This window comes from Mesocricetus auratus, unplaced genomic scaffold, assembly GCF_017639785.1.
Source record: "Mesocricetus auratus isolate SY011 unplaced genomic scaffold, BCM_Maur_2.0 Super-Scaffold_100006, whole genome shotgun sequence".
NCBI classification, from domain to species: domain Eukaryota; kingdom Metazoa; phylum Chordata; class Mammalia; order Rodentia; family Cricetidae; genus Mesocricetus; species Mesocricetus auratus.
This window is the reverse complement of record NW_024429190.1, coordinates 101,188,498-101,205,660: the sequence shown is the minus strand read 5'-3', so window position 1 is coordinate 101,205,660 and position 17,163 is coordinate 101,188,498. Positions and strand designations below refer to the sequence as shown.

General features: G+C 47.4%; 1 protein-coding gene across 9 annotated transcripts in view; it reads right to left on the bottom strand.

Annotated features, from left to right (window-relative positions):
• Arhgef3 (Rho guanine nucleotide exchange factor 3) overlaps window positions 1-17,163 on the bottom strand; it is a 273,494-nt gene that overhangs the window by 62,469 nt on the left and 193,862 nt on the right. The window contains exon 1 of one of the 9 annotated variants that reach the window (XM_005077679.4): window positions 8,552-8,817. The exons of the other annotated variants lie outside the window; for them this stretch is intronic. Coding sequence (XP_005077736.1) covers window positions 8,552-8,644 — 93 coding nt within the window. The 5' untranslated portion in view covers window positions 8,645-8,817. Of the gene's footprint in view, window positions 1-8,551; window positions 8,818-17,163 lie in introns of those variants that run through there. 9 annotated transcript variants of the gene reach the window in all.

Genomic DNA, 17,163 nt, shown 5'->3' with positions numbered 1-17,163 from the left:
GACCGGGATCTGACAACTGACTTCCATTTCTGACTGTGCCATCTCCATCTGTATGATCCTGGGGAAATCGCTAATGGTCACTTCCCTTTTAAAACGTAATTATACTCAGTTTAGCCAAAGGATATGAAAGTGTTCTAAAATGTATAAAATGCACACACAGGAAGAATGGGTATCATTGCAAGTGTCATTCTGAACAACCTCAGACACATATTTCCCCCTTGGAGCTAGAACACTAAGTCCAAAGATTAGAATCAAACCTCTTTCATCTTCCACTATGGGTGCATGGGTGTCTGGGTGTGTTCACGGGTACTTGTGTTCCTGTATGTGTGGAGACAAGAGAACCACCCTGGGTTTCATTCTTCAGACACCATCTAGACAAGGTTGCTCAGTGGTTAGAGCTCACCAAGTGGGCTAGGTTGGGGGGCCATGGAGCCCAGGGACTGGCCTGCTTCTGCCTCTCTAGCGCTGAGATTATAAGTGCAAAATACAAGCCTTTGTCTTTCCGTTGGCACAAAAGTAGTGCATTGTTAGACAATATCCATACCACTGCATCTTGTGTCTATGAAATACCTGTAATATTATCTGGGTATGACTTAGCCATTTTCATTTTTGTCATTTCTGTTAAGGTGATCATTTAAAATAATCTTAGCCCACAGTTCTTTGCATGTGAGCTGTCTATCCCATTCTTTTGCCTTCTTGTCAATAGACAGCTTTATATCTGTATAGATTGTTAAGTGATAGAGATACTAATCTTTGCCCTGTCATTTTTATTTCTAAGATATTTCCAAGGCATTATTCTACTTTTCCTTTCTAAGGAAGCATCTTATATATAAAAAAGAAACTTTTGTTGACTTAGCATCATAATATAGCACAGTTACAGTTATTTCTATGTTGATTAATACTCATGATTTTGGGACATAATGAGGATGTCCAGATGAATAAGCGAAAACAAGGAGAAAGGATGGATACCACTGACGGACACCACTGACGGACACACTGACAGACACCACTGACGGACACCATTTGACGGACACCACTGACGGACACACTGACGGACACCACTGACGGACACACTGACGGACACACTGACGGACACACTGACGGACACCACTGACGGACACACTGACGGACACACTGACGGAACACTGGCGGACACCACTGACGGACACACTGACGGACACACTGACGGACACACTGGCGGACACCACTGACGGACACACTGATGGACACACTGACGGACACACTGACAGACACCAGTGTGTGAATCATGAGCAAGGATGTGAAGTGGGAGCCGTAGGGAGAGGGACAGGAATGCTGAACTATTTACGGCACACGAGAAAGTACAGCATAGAACACCAGCTCTGGAAAGCAGTGCTACAATCAGGAATGTGTTTTCAGGGCTGGAGAGATGGCTCAGGGGTTAAGAGCACTGGCTGCTCTTCCAGAGATCCCGGGGTTCAATGCCTAGTACCCACATGGCTGCTCACAAGTGTCTGTAACTCCAGTTCCAAGGGATCACACACACACACACACACACACACACACACACACACACACACACAGGCGAAACACCAGGGCACATGTAATAGAAAAGTTTCTTTTTTTTAAGGGATTTTTCTCATGAGTCATACTGAACAAAGACAGAAGATGGCCTTCACACACTCAGAGTTCTCTGTCACTGAAAGTGCTAAGCAGAGATGGAATGCATCCGGCAGCTGGATGTGAACTGGGCGCCTGTTCCCAACAGACCAGGGTACTCCTTCCTCCCTCCCGGGGTACTCTGGTGCAGCGACCCGGGCCATTTCCTTAGCTGGTTCTATTTGTTTCTTAAATCCCTGGAAGCAAAGCCTGTTTTGCCTTTCCTCCTCAATGTAAGAACCAGGAAAGAAAAAAAAAGTCCAGTGAATTTACCGTTAAACTTTCTGGTTCAGCTCCAATTAATTGAAGTTTACCAATAACCAAGGCTGCCTTTTGAAAAAAGGGACACAATGGCCCATGCTAAGAACCATGTCCAAGTGTTTCTTAAAGGGGACCACTTTTCCTAGTCAGTTGAGGGGTCACAAGCCGATCCTAATTGACTTCTGACAGCTGCTCCTAAACCAATAATCCCTGTCTACTAAAACTCAATAATGGAAAACAAAACAGAGAAAAAGGAGCCCATTAGGAACCTCCGGCCTCTGCTGCCAACAGCGCACCAGCTAACGCCAGAATAAATGGCAATGCAGCCACCGCCAGTACTTCATGTGACAAATTACACAAGGCAACTAAACACATACATCACCACTGAAGGCATCCATGGACACACACACATACACACACCGGACACACACCATTAATAACAATTAAATTTACAGAAGGCGTTGTAAACTTAGGATGTGACCAGTAATTTATTTTATTTTCATCCATCAGTTATAAAAACAGTGGCACTGGTCCACAATAGTAGGGTATCTTTAAAAGAGGGGGAGAGACACATTTAAAAAAACAGATGGTAGTTGGGCCCTCATTATTGGTTTATGGGGCAGGCTGGTGGCTCATGGAGATAAGCAAAATGACTAACAGGAGAGCTGACAGTGTCATCCCCACACCTGTGAACATGTAGGATTTTGGCAAAGACCTGCCTCGTGGTCTTAGGGCACATACAGATGAAACTTCCAAAACCCTCCCAGGGCAGGACTTGTTATTCTATGGAGTGGGCTGCCAGAGGTACTGACTAGGGGTTGGGCTGGTTGCTCATTACAGAAACAATGAGCCTTGGATTGTGAGGCAATTTCTGGGGCAGGCAGGATCGTCCTTCGTGTGCTGTGTGGTAAAGAGGCCGGTGATTTAGTCATTTTGTGGCAATGCAGTGCGGTTGAGAAAGTACAGACTTCACAGTCAGACTAAGTTGTGAGTCTTGGATCCTTTGCCACATTGCTCACTCATCCTGGAGAGCCATGACACTTGCTTAGAGTCTTTCCTTCTACAAAAGAGGATGGCTGAACAGTTTTTTTGTCAATTAGATACAAGCTAAAGTCACTGAGAGGAGGGAAACTCAATTAAGAAAATGCTTCTATAATATCAGCCTGTAGGCAAGCCTGCAGGGCATCCTTCCCTTTCCTTCCCTTCCCCTCCCCTTCTTTCTTCCTCTTCCTCTTCCTCCTCCTCCTCTTCTTCTGAGATCAGGGTTTTTCTGTGTAGCCCTAGCCATCCTGAAATTCGCTCTGCAGACCAGGTTGGCCTTGAACTCAGAGATCTGTCTGCCTTCACCCCCCCCCCAGTGCTGGGATTAAAGGCGTGTGCCAACCACCACCTGGCTGTGTGCCCCCACTGCCAGGCTGGCATTTTAATTAGTGATTATTGGGGAAAGCCAGCCCTCTGTGGGTGGGGCCATCCCCCGGTTGGTGGTGTGTGTTCTATAAGAAAGCGGGCTGGGAAAGCCGGGGGGGGTAGTCAGTGAGCAGTTCCCCTCCATGGCCTCTGCATCAGCTCCCGCCTCCGAGTTCCTGCCCTGACTTTGATGATGAACTGTGGTACGGAGCAAACCCTTTCCCCTCAGCTGGGTTATGGTCATGGTGTTTCGTCACAGCAACCATAACCCTAACGAAGACAAGAGGCTAACACCAACCTCAGATGATTATTGTGACCTTGATCAAAGTGAAGGACATACAAAGGAAGCCCTTCATGCATGGCTATGTATAAAGCAGCATGCAGTAAATTAGACTGAGGCGCAAGGCCTTGATTTTCAGACACAAGGCCTCGTAGTCCAGGCTTGCCCTGAACTCATGAATCCTCCCACTCCCACCCTCTGAGCGCTAAGATTGCAGGTGTGGCTCACTGCACCTGGCTTGATAATACTCACTGAGATTACTGTGTGCGCGAATTATCTCACGTGGTTCTAGCAGGCAGCTTTACCATCTTCTCTGTTTTACCACAGAGAAAACTGAGGCACAGAGAGGCAAAGTGGTTTGCCCAAGGCCACCCCGCTACCAGGTGGTGGGGAAGATGAGGGGACCCGGATGGTCTCATTCCAGAGTCAACGTCTTGAACAACCTTAAAGCCAGCATGTACAGAGTTAACCTTCTGCCCTCTAACATATCTTATCCAGCATACGCTGATCTTGAAGAACCACATCTCAAGGATGTCCTTACAGCTAAACAAGCCTCCGGAGCGATGGCCTAGTGACCACAATCAGACATTACCAGTGAGTAATGACCTTTCTCTGGCTAACTATGGGGCTTTTCATCTAGTAAAATCTGAGGCCAACTAAGTCATCTAAAGAAACTTTAGGGTCCGTTTTCAATAGTTGTTTCCATGCAGTTGGTCATGTACACTGACAGTTCAATATGCTATGATGCAGATTCCAAGAAAAGCTAAGCACAGGAAACCGTGACCACTCTGCGCTCAGGGAGTGCAGAGCCAGGTGGATAAATACAGTTGTTGCTGGGGAGGCATAAATCACAGCAGAACACGGGGTCCGCCTAGCACTGCAGCAAAAGCTTCAGAGGCACCGTCTCAGTTACAAGGCTAAGGCAGCATATTTAAATAAAATGTTTATCCAGAGCATTTTTATGGCTGTTTTGCATTTCCCTCCATTTTGGTTTGTTTATTTTTCCATTAGATGCTTTAAGTACTGAATACTGGAATCCACCAGGAAATCTAGTATTGGATCTCAGATCAGGCTGGATTTTCTTTGTACATTTCTGCAAGTCACCTCCCTTTGGTGTCCTTATTCAAAGGTGGAATGACAATACTTGTTTGTGATGAACTACAACATGACAGGAGTTTTAAGAGAGACCTAACATGATAGAATTAGAAAGAGGGCAGAATGCTATAATTTTATATCCAATGTAGGCCATTATTCATAGGACTATGCAAGGCTCCTGATTGGGTAAAAACTAGAACCTATACTTTTGGAAGCCCAGGGTGATACTCAACTACTCATGATCTATACCTATTATCCATGTGCTGAAATGTTTATAAGCACCAAGAGATAAACACAATGGCCAGAAATACCACCAACCAAATGAGGCCTGATGCCAAGAAACATCTACACCCAAAGTGAGCAGCAGACTAGGATGCCAGGTCAAACACAAAGAAATGTCTGTTTGGATTTCTGTTAAAAATGACACCGAGGGCCAAGGAGATGGCTCAGCGGGAAAAATACTCGATGTGCAAACCCGATGACTGGAGTCCAGTCAGGTTGTGCTTTGGGAGGACAGGAGTAGAAGCTGTCTTCTAACCTCCACATGCCTGAACTTACACACACACACTCACACACACTCTCACACACACTCACATATGCACACGCACACACTCACACACATACAACACTCACACACCCACACATACATACTCACACACTCACATACACACACGCACACACACTCACAGTCACACACACTCACATACATACACTCACACACACTCTCACACACTCACACACACACTCACACAGTAAAACTTAAAGCTGACCCACAACTCTTAAAAGCCTGTCCTCACTCTGACTTTCTTAATCATACTTGGCTACTGAACCTTCTGGCTATTTAAAAACAAACCCCACCATGGGGAAACAGACTTTTAACTGGAAATCAGTCTGGTTCAATAGCAATATCAGCTTCCCTCTTAGCAGTTGGGTGTTTATTACTCAGGTATCATATTTAGATATTCATAGCACCTCCGCAGTCCTAAAGTGAGCACTCCCTCCCAACAGGAGTCGACCAGACTTCTCACGAACATGAAAATGGAGCTAAACTGAGCTGTGTCAACGATCAGAAGAAATAAACTGCTCCTGTCATATGTCATTTTTCTGTGAAAATCCAGAGCTGTGGACCAAGCTCCTCACATTTCACAGTTATGATTAGAGCTGAACAATCATAGTCATAAAAATTAAACATTTGTGCTGGGTGGTGGTGGCGGCTCTAGGCCAGCCTGGTTTACAGAGCAAGGTCCAGGACAGCCAAGACTACACAAAGAAACCCTGTCTTGAAAAACAACAACAACAACAACAAAAAGAAGCAGCATTTTATACAAAAAAAATCAGATATGCACTATCATAACCTATATGTGTGTGTGTATATTAAAGTTTAAAATAGACCTTTTAAAGAAAAAAACTTAAATGTGTATAATTTTTACTGGAAGCTGCCACTGAAATAAAAAAGCATTTAAGTTACATCCTAAAGAGAAGCTTTATTATTTTCTTTTAAAAGAAGCCTCTGCATCGTTTTACGCAGGTACACAGCATCTGGTGAGCATCAAAGCCTGCCCCTCCCCCCTCTCTGTTAAGTGGCCATCACCTTCACCTTGCTGGTGACTGCGCCCTAACAGGAACTGGCTGGTGCCATGCTGCACACATGGTCCTCCCTGGAGGGTGCTCGAGAGAAACTACCATCACACAACTGTACCAGGCAGGCATAGGTGCTCTGCTAAGCACCACTGAAGGTCAAGGAGTCCTTATCAACACAAGAAAGCCTTCAGATAGACCGGCTTCCTTTTATTATTGTTCCTTTTACAAAAATAAAACCATCTCTTAAAAAAAGAAACTTCCACAGGACCTAACAATCAATATCTACTTTCTTTAGAAACAGTTATATAATCACTTTTTTTTTTAAGGCAGTGAATTTTTTAAAGACATTTCCAAATACCGGCGACACCTACCGGCAGAAAATATATTTCAGCCCGCAGCTTGCAAAAAGTCTGGTCTACAGAGGTTGCCTTTTGTGCTGACAGAAAAGAAAACTTCCCCCCAAACCCAGTTAGGTTTCTGTTTACTAACTATGCCTAGCTCCACTATTAGGAAGTGATTTATACCTGACCAAGGAAGTTGGAGGCACACATCTCTACCTCAAGTTGTGTAAAGTGTACTTTTATTATGGCAAAAATAGTGATGATAAGAAGACTCTATGGCGATACCTGAAAAATATTTACAACTGTTCCCCAAAAGCATTCACCTCCCATCCTTGTTTTCACACAAGCACATCCTCACAAAGGGAAAAGAAAGCACATTTTATTTGTGGATGCAACTAGTAATGAAGAAAATTAGCATAATAGTTCATGAATCTTTTAGAGCATAGTCTACATTCTATGACTAACAAGCAATGAATAAGCAGGCAGGTTTACTTAAGCCGTTACCAAAGAACCCCAAAAAACAGAACAAAGAGATAGAAAAAAACTGGTCAGAATTCACAGCTATTTTAACTATTGTTTTCTTTGGCCTACTTTAATTTATTAACCAAATTGGATTTTGCTTTTTCTATTCCTGGGAGTTTGAGGAGTCACTAGCCCCACTGTTACTGAAAACTCATATCCATCCCTGAACTACCTGCACTCCCCGAAGGTGCCATCCCGCCCAAACCAATGAGAACCCACCACACTCCCACAGCTGCTGAGACTAAAAACTCTAAAAATATTCAGCTGAGCTAGGGAGAGGAGAGAGGCTTAGTCTGTACTCCGCATACAAAAGCGGGGCCATAACCAGAGCCTACTGGAGTCCTGGTGGCGTGGGGGTGGGAGCGATCTTGTTGTAGGAGGAAGGGAATCTCTGAAACTACGCCCCCTCCCCACCTGTACATAATTCGGTGAGTCAAGCGCACTCGTTGAGTAGACCTGTGTATGGTGTGTAGGTGGGACTCAGGCAAGACACCTGCCTCCAGCTCAGCACAGACAGACAGACAGACTGACTGACACACACACACACACACACACACACACACACACACACACACACACACACACACACACACACACACACCCCACGATGAGCCGGTCCCATGGACTCCACCATAGCACAGCTGGGGTCTGATAAGGGAGCTGCCTTCTCCAAACCTCAGAAAGATCAGGATCTCCCTCTCCTCCCGCTGAACCTAAGCGACTTCAAAGGGCAGTCAGCGGTTTGCCAGAGACAGGACACACGGTGGGAAAGGCCCGGCCAACTGAGAGGACTCCCTCAGCTCCCCACAGCCTGACGAAGTTCCCGGGAAGGGAACCGCTTCCCATCCACCGAGCTGTAATTCACTTCAGCAGTCACGAAGGAAGGATAGCCTCAACGACTCATGGAGCTCAGACCCCCAAACCAACGACTGCCTCCCCCAGCCTCCTTTACTGGTTACGCGCGCGCCAAGCACAAGTGCCCTGTCCAGCCCTTGCTCTCAAACAGCTGCAAAAGCAAGGGTGTCTTGTCTGGTTGGGCCGTCTGAACCGGGTCCCCGGGAACTCAAGGCTCTCTCTCAACCCTGGCCGGGGAGGGGGAGACGCGGCTTTCCCGGCCGCCTCTTTGCTGACACCTAGGCCTTCCTGGAAGGTCAGGCAGGGGTAGGTGTCTGCCGGCTCTGGACAGAGACGCTCGCACACTCGCTCGCTCGCACGCTCGGGCAGGAGAGAGGCAGCGGCGAGGAGCTGCAGCTCCCGGGCGCAGGGAGAGGGGCAGGGAGAGGAGGGGACCCCGAGAGAAGACCCGAGAGGGAAGTGGCGATCGGGAGGAAAGCAGCGCGCAGGGGAGATGGAGAGAGAGCCAGCGGTACCCGGGGCGAGGCGGCGGCGGAGCCGGGAGGTGCAGGTGGCGAAGGGCGCGTCCTACCTCGTCCTTGGCCGCCCCGCTGCCCAGGGGTGCCTCCAAGCTGCAGTTGGCCCTCTTGACACTGAGGTAGAAGGGGTAATCTTTGGCCACCATGGCGGCTGCCGGGCCTGCCCTTTGGGATGTCACAGCTGGCGCCAGGCGACAACAAAAATCCCGGGTGAAAGAGGGCCCGAGCTCCACGGTGCGGGCGGCGGCGGCGACGCGGACGCCCTGAGCGGCTTCTAGCCGGGTGGACCCGAAGCTAGGGCTCCCGCGGGAGGGGAGGGGAGGGGCGGGGCCGCTTCGGGGCACGCCCACGGAGGGCGGGCGGGTGGGCGGGGCTATAGAGGCCCACCCGGTCCTCCTGGGAGCGCCAGGTGTGAACTTGCAGACGCCTCTGGTGGCTGCGGCGGTTTTGCCATCTTTGGCGACCTCGGGGAATCGCGCGCGGAGCCGCCAGACCGGAGACCGCTCCACTCGTACAACAGTCGGTTGCCAGAAGGCCGGGACCAGGGCAAACGCCGATAGAGCAAAGGGCCTGTAGAGGGGTAAAGTCCCAAGCCAGACAGCGCATTTTTCTTTTTCTTTCTTTCTTTCTTTCTTTCTTTCTTTCTTTCTTTCTTTCTTTCTTTCTTTCTTTCTTTCTTTCTTTCTTTCTTTCTTTCTTTCTTTTTCTTTCTTTCTTTCTTTTCTTTCTCTATCTCACTCTCTCTCTTCCTTCCTTCCTTTTTTTTTCTTCGAGACAGGGTTTCTCTGTATTGCTTTGGAGGCTGTCCCGGAACTCTCTCTGTAGACTAGGCTGGCCTCGAACTCACAAAGATCCGCCTGCCTCTGCCTCCCGAATGCTGGGATCAAAGGCGGGTGCCACTATCACCCCGCTCTTTTTTTTAAGGGGGGAGCAGGGTCTCCCTTGGCTGTCCTCGATACTTTTTTTTTAAGAACATTATTGGAAAAAAAAAAAAGAACATTATTGGGATAAAAGCAGCCCAAACAGTAAAATGCACCCATTTTAAGTGGGCAGTTCACTGAGTTCTGAATAAAAGCACCGTGTAACCAGCCTTCACAGCCGAGAGACAAATCCTTTCCACCACCCTTTCCACCACGCATGGAGTCCCCTCCAGGCGTTCACCAGTACACTCCAGGCGTTCACCAGTACACCCACGCTGACTGATTCGTCTGTTTCCAGTCTACAGCGAAGACCACGCCTTTGGGGATCTTTTCTAGGGAAGCGTAGACGTTGTAAAAGCCCTAGAAGCAATTACAAAGTCGTTGCTGCAGCCCGGCCCACGCCAGTAAAAAACAAACAAAACTAGAAACAATGGTAACATTCTCAATGAGAGCGCTTAAGTAAACTTTCCTCACTCTAGAATACTACCCCATAGCGATCAGAAAGGAGATGGGTCTATGGGTGTGGAACTGAAAGGCCTCCTTTATTCTGCTTGGAGAATAATTACAAAGGGCTGGAAGTGCAGTAGTCAGCAAGTAGTCAGACTACTCCCAGCATCTGAAATAATAACAAAGGGTAACAAAACACTACAATACCACTTGTGTTCAAAGCATCTACTAAAAGAGTACCCCCCCCTGTATTTTCTACAAAGACATACTTGGAGGTCAACAACATTGAATGTCTGAAAGAATCTGCAGGAGGCTTACGTTGTCCCTGATGGCAGAGGAGAAACATCTGGGACTAGGAAGGGTTAGAATTAGTGGGTAAAGGGACTTTAAAGTTACAGCTAATGTTTTTCAATTTCTTACAAAAGTAACATATTCACCTGTCACTCAGAAAAGGGGAAATTAATTTTCTTCAAGTTATAATTTCCTCAAAGCACAAATTACATTTGTTGTAAACTTCACTATGGTGCCTTTCTGTACTCATGAAAAAAGGCACGGATACATCAGGTGTTGGTACAGGGGGTTACTGACGCTTCCTTTTGCTTGTTGGATGAGAGGGAGACTGTGTGATGGAGAGATTTAGACCCCATAGCAGTATTCTGTTTCCAGATGAGGTCAGAACCCACCAGTTCCTACTATCCCTGGCAGGAAACTGCTTAACATGGTACCGTGCCAGGTACCAAATCCACATCCTGGCAACAAACCCGCCTGGCTAGGGCAGAGAGACCGACTGCCTTTGGGTGCAGGAAGAATTGTATGTGTAAACAGGGCTCCTAAATGAATGGGTTGCGATTGAGACTGGACTTTCTTCCCAAGTAGAAAACCTGAAGCAAAAGGGAGAAAGCAGCAGCGAGAGAGGCAGGGACGGGGGAGGAGCAGGTTAGACTTGCTGGGTTTCCCTGCTGGTGTTTCTGCTTTTCAGCCTGAGCTGCACTGAAGGTGAGCCCTCACCGACACATTCATGCTCCCTGCAAGATTGGCCAAGTGCAGTGGAGGCCTGAAGGGAGCCCCATCTCCAAGGACAGCCAACCAAACCAGGCCTACAGGCAGTGACATGCCCCAGGGCCAAAGCACCCTGGGCCTCTTCCTTTCCTTTCAATGCTCTTCCGGGGCTCACTGACAATCTCAACACAAGACCTCGGGTACCAACAGCTCATCTGAGAATGAGCTTCGATCCCTAGTGAGGTTTTCTGGGCTTTCTTCTCCAGTTGGAAAACATACTTACAGCACTTGATGGGGACTTACCCCAACAAACTACCCCAGCCCTGGTATTGGGGTGCTTTTTTTTGTTTGTTTGTCTGTTTTTTTTTTTTTTTTTTTGAGACAGGGTTTCTCTGTATAACAGCCCTGACTCTCCTGGAACTCACTTTGTAGACCAGGCTGGCCTCAAACTCACAGGGATCCACCTGCCTCTGCCTCTTGAGTGCCGGGATTAAAGGTGTGGTCGCTACAGCCTGGCAGGGGTGCTTTCTTCAAGGTTCTTAGGATGACCAGGCAGCGCGACGCCAAAAACACAGGGTGATAATAAATAAACCCTTAAAAATGGGGGGGGGGGGGGGGAGACTGCAGAGATGGCTCAGCAGTTAAAAGCATCTGCTTCTCTTTAGGAGGATCCAAGTTCAATTCCCAGCACCCACATCAGGTAGTTCACAACCACCTATAACCCCAGAGGATCTGACTTCTGGCCTCCAATGGTACCCATACACATGAGAACACACACACACACACACACACACACACACACAATGGGGGAGAGAAACGGAGCCCCAAGTTTAATTATTGTACAGCAAATAACAATCATATTATATAAAAAGAAGCCTACCATGTACATTTCATTTTCTCTTACGATTTTGGTTTTTACCTTTCTTAAAAAATACTACGAACCATAAAATCAGTGAATAACATACATGCAGCAAATGTTTTTTTGTTCTGGTTTCTGTTTTTTTACTATTCCTCTAGGGATGGAAAGAAGGATGGAGGGAGAAAGAGAGAATTGCTAATAGCCTGTAACTAATAACTACTGCAAAATGGGCTAAGCTCCAAAATGAGTGTGAAAGCAATGATGGAAATCTCCAGGGTCCTTGGGTTCTGATGCTTCCAGGCTCTCACAGACTGAATGTTTTACCACCAAATAGGATCCTTATCTTTAAATTCTTAAAGATACATACATAATACATACATACATACAGGCATTAAAGATACATATGTACACACACACACACACACACACACACACACACGCTACAATAAAGTCCACACTCCAGGCTAGCAATCTGGGTTGTGACATACAAGCTGTGTGTGTGATACACAGGACAAGCAATTTTTAAGAGTGTTTTTCCTCCCTGTGCAGTTTCTGCCTTGTTTCCAGGTTTCAGGCCTCTCCCTCCGCTCCATTATTTGCTGACTAGGGATTGGGCAAACTGGCTGGGATTCTGAGTAGGGGTGTGAGTGAACAAAGACTGTTAGCCAGCAGGCTGCCCTATGAGCAGGATCCCAAGCGCAGATCCAGCCTAGAGTCTGATCTTGTGGGAGGCTAGACCAGGCCAGCAAGGTCTCCCAGCTGAGCAGCTGCAGTGTTCCACCGTGTGTGTGTGTGTGTGTGTGTGTGTGTGTGTGTGTGTGTGTTTGTGTGTGTGTTTACAGTTTAGGAACAATACTGCCTAACAGCAGCTTTCCTAAAAGCAACAGCACAAAACACCTTTCAGAGCTCTCCTTCAGCACAACCAGTTATAATCTTATAAACTGCTTCACAGCCAGGCAGTGTGCTTCTGGAGCCAGGAGCCTGGAGCCTGGAATCAAGAAGCCTGTTCTGCATTTCCAGGAACAGTGCCAAGGGCAAGGCTGTGGTCTTGTTTGTGCCGTGCAGGTCATTTGTGCTGCTGAGGGGTTGGGACCCTGCAGCCATGCACGCTACTGGTGATTAGCCCCTTTTAACCGAGCAGATGATCAGGTGCCGTTAGGAGCCCATCCGCCCACTACTCAGAACAGACCCATCGCGGGGCTAAAAACCTCAGAGGCTAAGGGGCTGTGAGCATCTCTGCCAGCAGCTCCATGCTCTATCCTGTCAGCACTGACCCTGGATACCAGGGTTAGGTTTCCTTTTTCTTAAAGGTTCACACACAGGTAAGAGTTGACTCATTCATTCATCAAATATGCATTGAATGTTTCCTTGATTAGCTACTTCTCTGGTTTTCTTCCCATTCTTGAGCTTTCCTGCTGGGCAGGTATTTACTCAATAAATATGGTCCAATTTCAGACATGGCCTTTCAGATGAAAGCTCGGTGGCAAGTTATGCCAAGGCTCAGCCTCCCACCATGCAAACCTCTGCGGCTTCCCTGGCACCTGTAGCCGTGTCTTCTACTGGCTAACCAGACAGGGTCATGCAAGTGCATGTTTGGCACTCACATGTTCCAACATCTCTCCCCTCCCCTTTCTTTTGGGGGATGGCACCAGTTAATGATTATTGCTCCCTATCCTTTCTTCAACCTCAGCCTTGGTGGGAGGAAGGAGGAGGAGAACTCTGAGGAATCAGGGCTGTGATATACTGTCACACAAACAGCACTGGCGCATGCAGATGTCACATGTAGGAGTGAACCCCACAGTCGCACACATTGGTACTTCCTCCTGACCGGGGATAAGCCTGCTGACTCCAAGACAGATTGGTAAAAACCCCAACTCTGGGTATTCTACAGCTGGAAGACTTAATTCTTGTATTGTCTAAAATGTTTTGTTTTCAGAAACAAGTCTTTTAAAAAAAAGTCAATTAATTTAAAACAACAGTAACCAACCAACAAAACCCCAAAACCTGTTAGTTTTATTTCACTCTTTGGCTCTTCCAGAGGCCTGCCACCCAGCTCCCAAATAAATACACACAGAGACTTTTTCTTACTTATGAATGTCCAGCCTTAGTTAGGCTTGTTTCTTACCAGCTTTTCTTAAATTATCCCATCTACCTTTTGCCTCTGGGCTTTGACCTTTCTCTATTTTTGCCTGTCTTTCTTTACTTTTTACTACCTGGCTGGCTGTGTGGCTGTGTTTCCTTTTCCTTTTCTCTCTCCTTGATACTCTTTCCAGATTTCTCCTCCTATTTAGTTTGTCTGGCAACCCTGCCTATCCCTCTTCTGCCTAGCTATTGGCCGTTCAGCTGTTTATTAAGTCAATCAGGTGTTTTAGGCAGGCAAAGTAACACAGCTTCACAGAGTTAAAAAAAAACAACATAAAAGAATGCAGCAATCTTTGCATTATTAAAACAAATGTTCCACAGCATAAACAAAAGTAACACATCTTAATATTCCACAACAAAAACTTTTCCCTTGATTGAACTAATTTTGTTAGTTATAAGCCATCATGTCAAAATTTAAAAAAAGAGTTATATTAAAGTCTTATAAAATTTGACTTTGTCGATATGCCATGACATGACATCTGCACTTCTTGTCCTCTGGTTTATCAGAGCAACGGTTTACAGTTAGAGGTGATGCTGTCTCTTGGCAACCTTTGGCAATGTCTACCTGCTTTCTGTTTTGTTTTGATAGAGTCTTATTTAGAAGAGCCCAGGCTGGCCTGGAGCTCACCCTGGAGTCCAGGCTGACTTCAACTCACAGCAATCCTCCTGCCTTAGTCTCCAAAGTGCTGGCATTACAATCATGTACCACCATGCCCAGATAAATGCACTTTAAAAGTTTCTCTGGATCATCTAGTGGTAGAGACTGGGATGTTGGTAATGATAATGCATGTGCAGCCTCCCAGCAAAGAATGGGTGCATCCAAAGTGCCAGCAGCACCACTGCCAAACACATTGCAAAGAGAGTAGAGTGAGCCAGGTGTGGCGCACACCTTTAGTCCCAGCACTGGGGAGGCAGAGGCAGGCGGGTCTCTGTGAGTTCGAGGCCAGCCTGGTCTACAGCCTGAGTTCCAGTATAACCAGTGTTGTCCCCACACAGAAGTGAAACCCTGACACACACACACAAAAACAAATAAATAGAAAAAGAATTTACTGAAGTGTGCAATGTGATCCCTTGTAAGACACACCAGAGAAGCCTGAGGGCAGGGACTGGGAAGGTGGCTGAGTAATTACGGCGCCTGCCACACAAGCACAGGACTGGAGTTCAGATCCTTAGCGCCCACATAGAAGCCTGGGCGACCGTGGCGGCCACCTGTGCCGTCAGTGCCTAGATGGAGACAGTGGACCCCAGGACAAGCTAGGGAACTCTTGGTTTATTGCTTCCAAAAATAAAGTCAAGAGTGATCCAGGTAGACACCTGACACCAACCTCTGGCCTTTACAAGCACATACATGTGCACACACACCAGACACACAGACACACACAGAAAAGACGGTGTGAATGATGACACACGACAGTGCTCGTGCCATTGGGCCTGCACTGGGCATTTGACATCTGAGCACTCGGGAGCAATATTTCCTTACTTTGCTTGAAGTGGAACTGAACGAAAAGCTTACTACACCCATAGCCTGGGTTCCACGCTGAACTGGCATCTTGGGCAGGGAAGCTAGACACTTGTGTTTTTGATCAACACTGTCAAAGAGCGTGTTCAGGACCGTGAACTGGCTCCCCAGTGCTCCCCCCTCCCTTGCCATCAGCAGGGCTCTAACCTCAGATCTCTCATCTAGGGATGCTTTGCCCAATGTTAACTAGCATCCAGAATGGGCAAAGAAAATGATCTACTGTCCATGCAAATTACCATGTGCTGGGGATCTAGAGAGTCCCAGGCAACATGCCATCTACATACGGGTGAATAAGGGATACAATGAAAAAGAAAATGTGCAAGTCCACACTTCAACTCAGCTCCCAGCAAAGCCACCCACCAGGAGGCATGTCCTGACACTTGGGATTGGATTTGCAATCTGGTATCCAGGGCTCCAAATAAAACACACTTATCTTCATGGCCAAGAGGCACGACTGCATTTAGGTTTTTAAAAAATTAGCTGTAAAGAATGAAAGGCAGGCTGTTGGCTTGAGATGTTTACCTGCAAAAAGACCTGGGGCTGGGGTGTATGTGTATATGTTTGTGTGTGCAGGGGGGGGGAGTGTTCTGTAGAAGACCTTAATTATAGAACTAGTCCAACCAGAAAGAACAGGTTCAGGGACTCTTGGCAAGTGTGTGTCTCATCTGGTGGGAACAGAAGTCGCCTGGTGTGCTGCGGAGCTGCCGCAGGCCCAGAAGCTGAGATGTCCCGGGTGCTTTGGGCATGGTGAGAGTTTTGTAGGGGCCTGGAGGGGGTGGGTCAACTGAGCACGTTAGCCAAGTAGGAACTGAGTGAAGAGAGCTTCTGGTTGCTACGGTTTTATCGTATTTTTGTAGCAGACATCCCCGTAAAGCCAGGCTGCTTTAAGACTCATTAGGCAGTTGAAGATGACCTTGAACTTTGTCCCTCCCACCTCTGCCTCCCACAAGCCTGCGCCACCACATTGCGCTTATGCGGCGCTGGGGAACGAACCAAGGGCTTCCGGCATGGTAGGCAAGCCCTCTGACAGCTGAGCCACCTCCCTCCTGGTTGATTTGACATCTCCCCAGTGGACATGCAAGCCCGAGCTCACAAACACAGTTCCCGAGTGTCCACGGTCTTAATCAAACTGGAGGCTTTGACGACGAAAGGATGAGGAGAAAAGCGCCGGCCATGACATAGTTCTCGTTGGCGGCATTATTGTGGTCTGCTTTTCCACACTGGCATCATCAGCACAAACACTCGATGGTCTTGCCTGGTTAACTCAGCCAAGGCTATCTGTGACCCCCACAGGCCAGGGTAACCTTCACTTTGCCTCCTCAAAGCACCGAGTACCTCTCTCTCTCACCCAAATATTCCTCTACCAATAGATCTCTTATCTCCACTGTTTTACCACAGTCTGGTCTAAGAGTGGGGTGGGGGGAGGGCGATCATAGACTTTACCTATATTGCAAGTCAGATCAGTCCTGGTTCTTCCGACCACACCGGCACATATCAAACAATGAAATGAAAAGTAAATTGAAAGAGGACTGGCCAGAGATGTCATCGAAGAGGTAAATCTGGAGGGCCCCCGTCCCCCCAAAGTAACAGAATGCAGTTTCTTTTAACAATGGCTGTTCTTGATTATGTGTATGTATGCGTATCTGTGTGTTGCGGGTATGTACACAGAGTGTGAGTGAATGAGGAGGCCAGGGGTATTGTGAGCCTCATGAAGTGGGTTCTAGAAACGCAGTCCAAGTTCTTAACTGCTGAGCCGTCTCTCCAGCCTCTTGGTTTTTT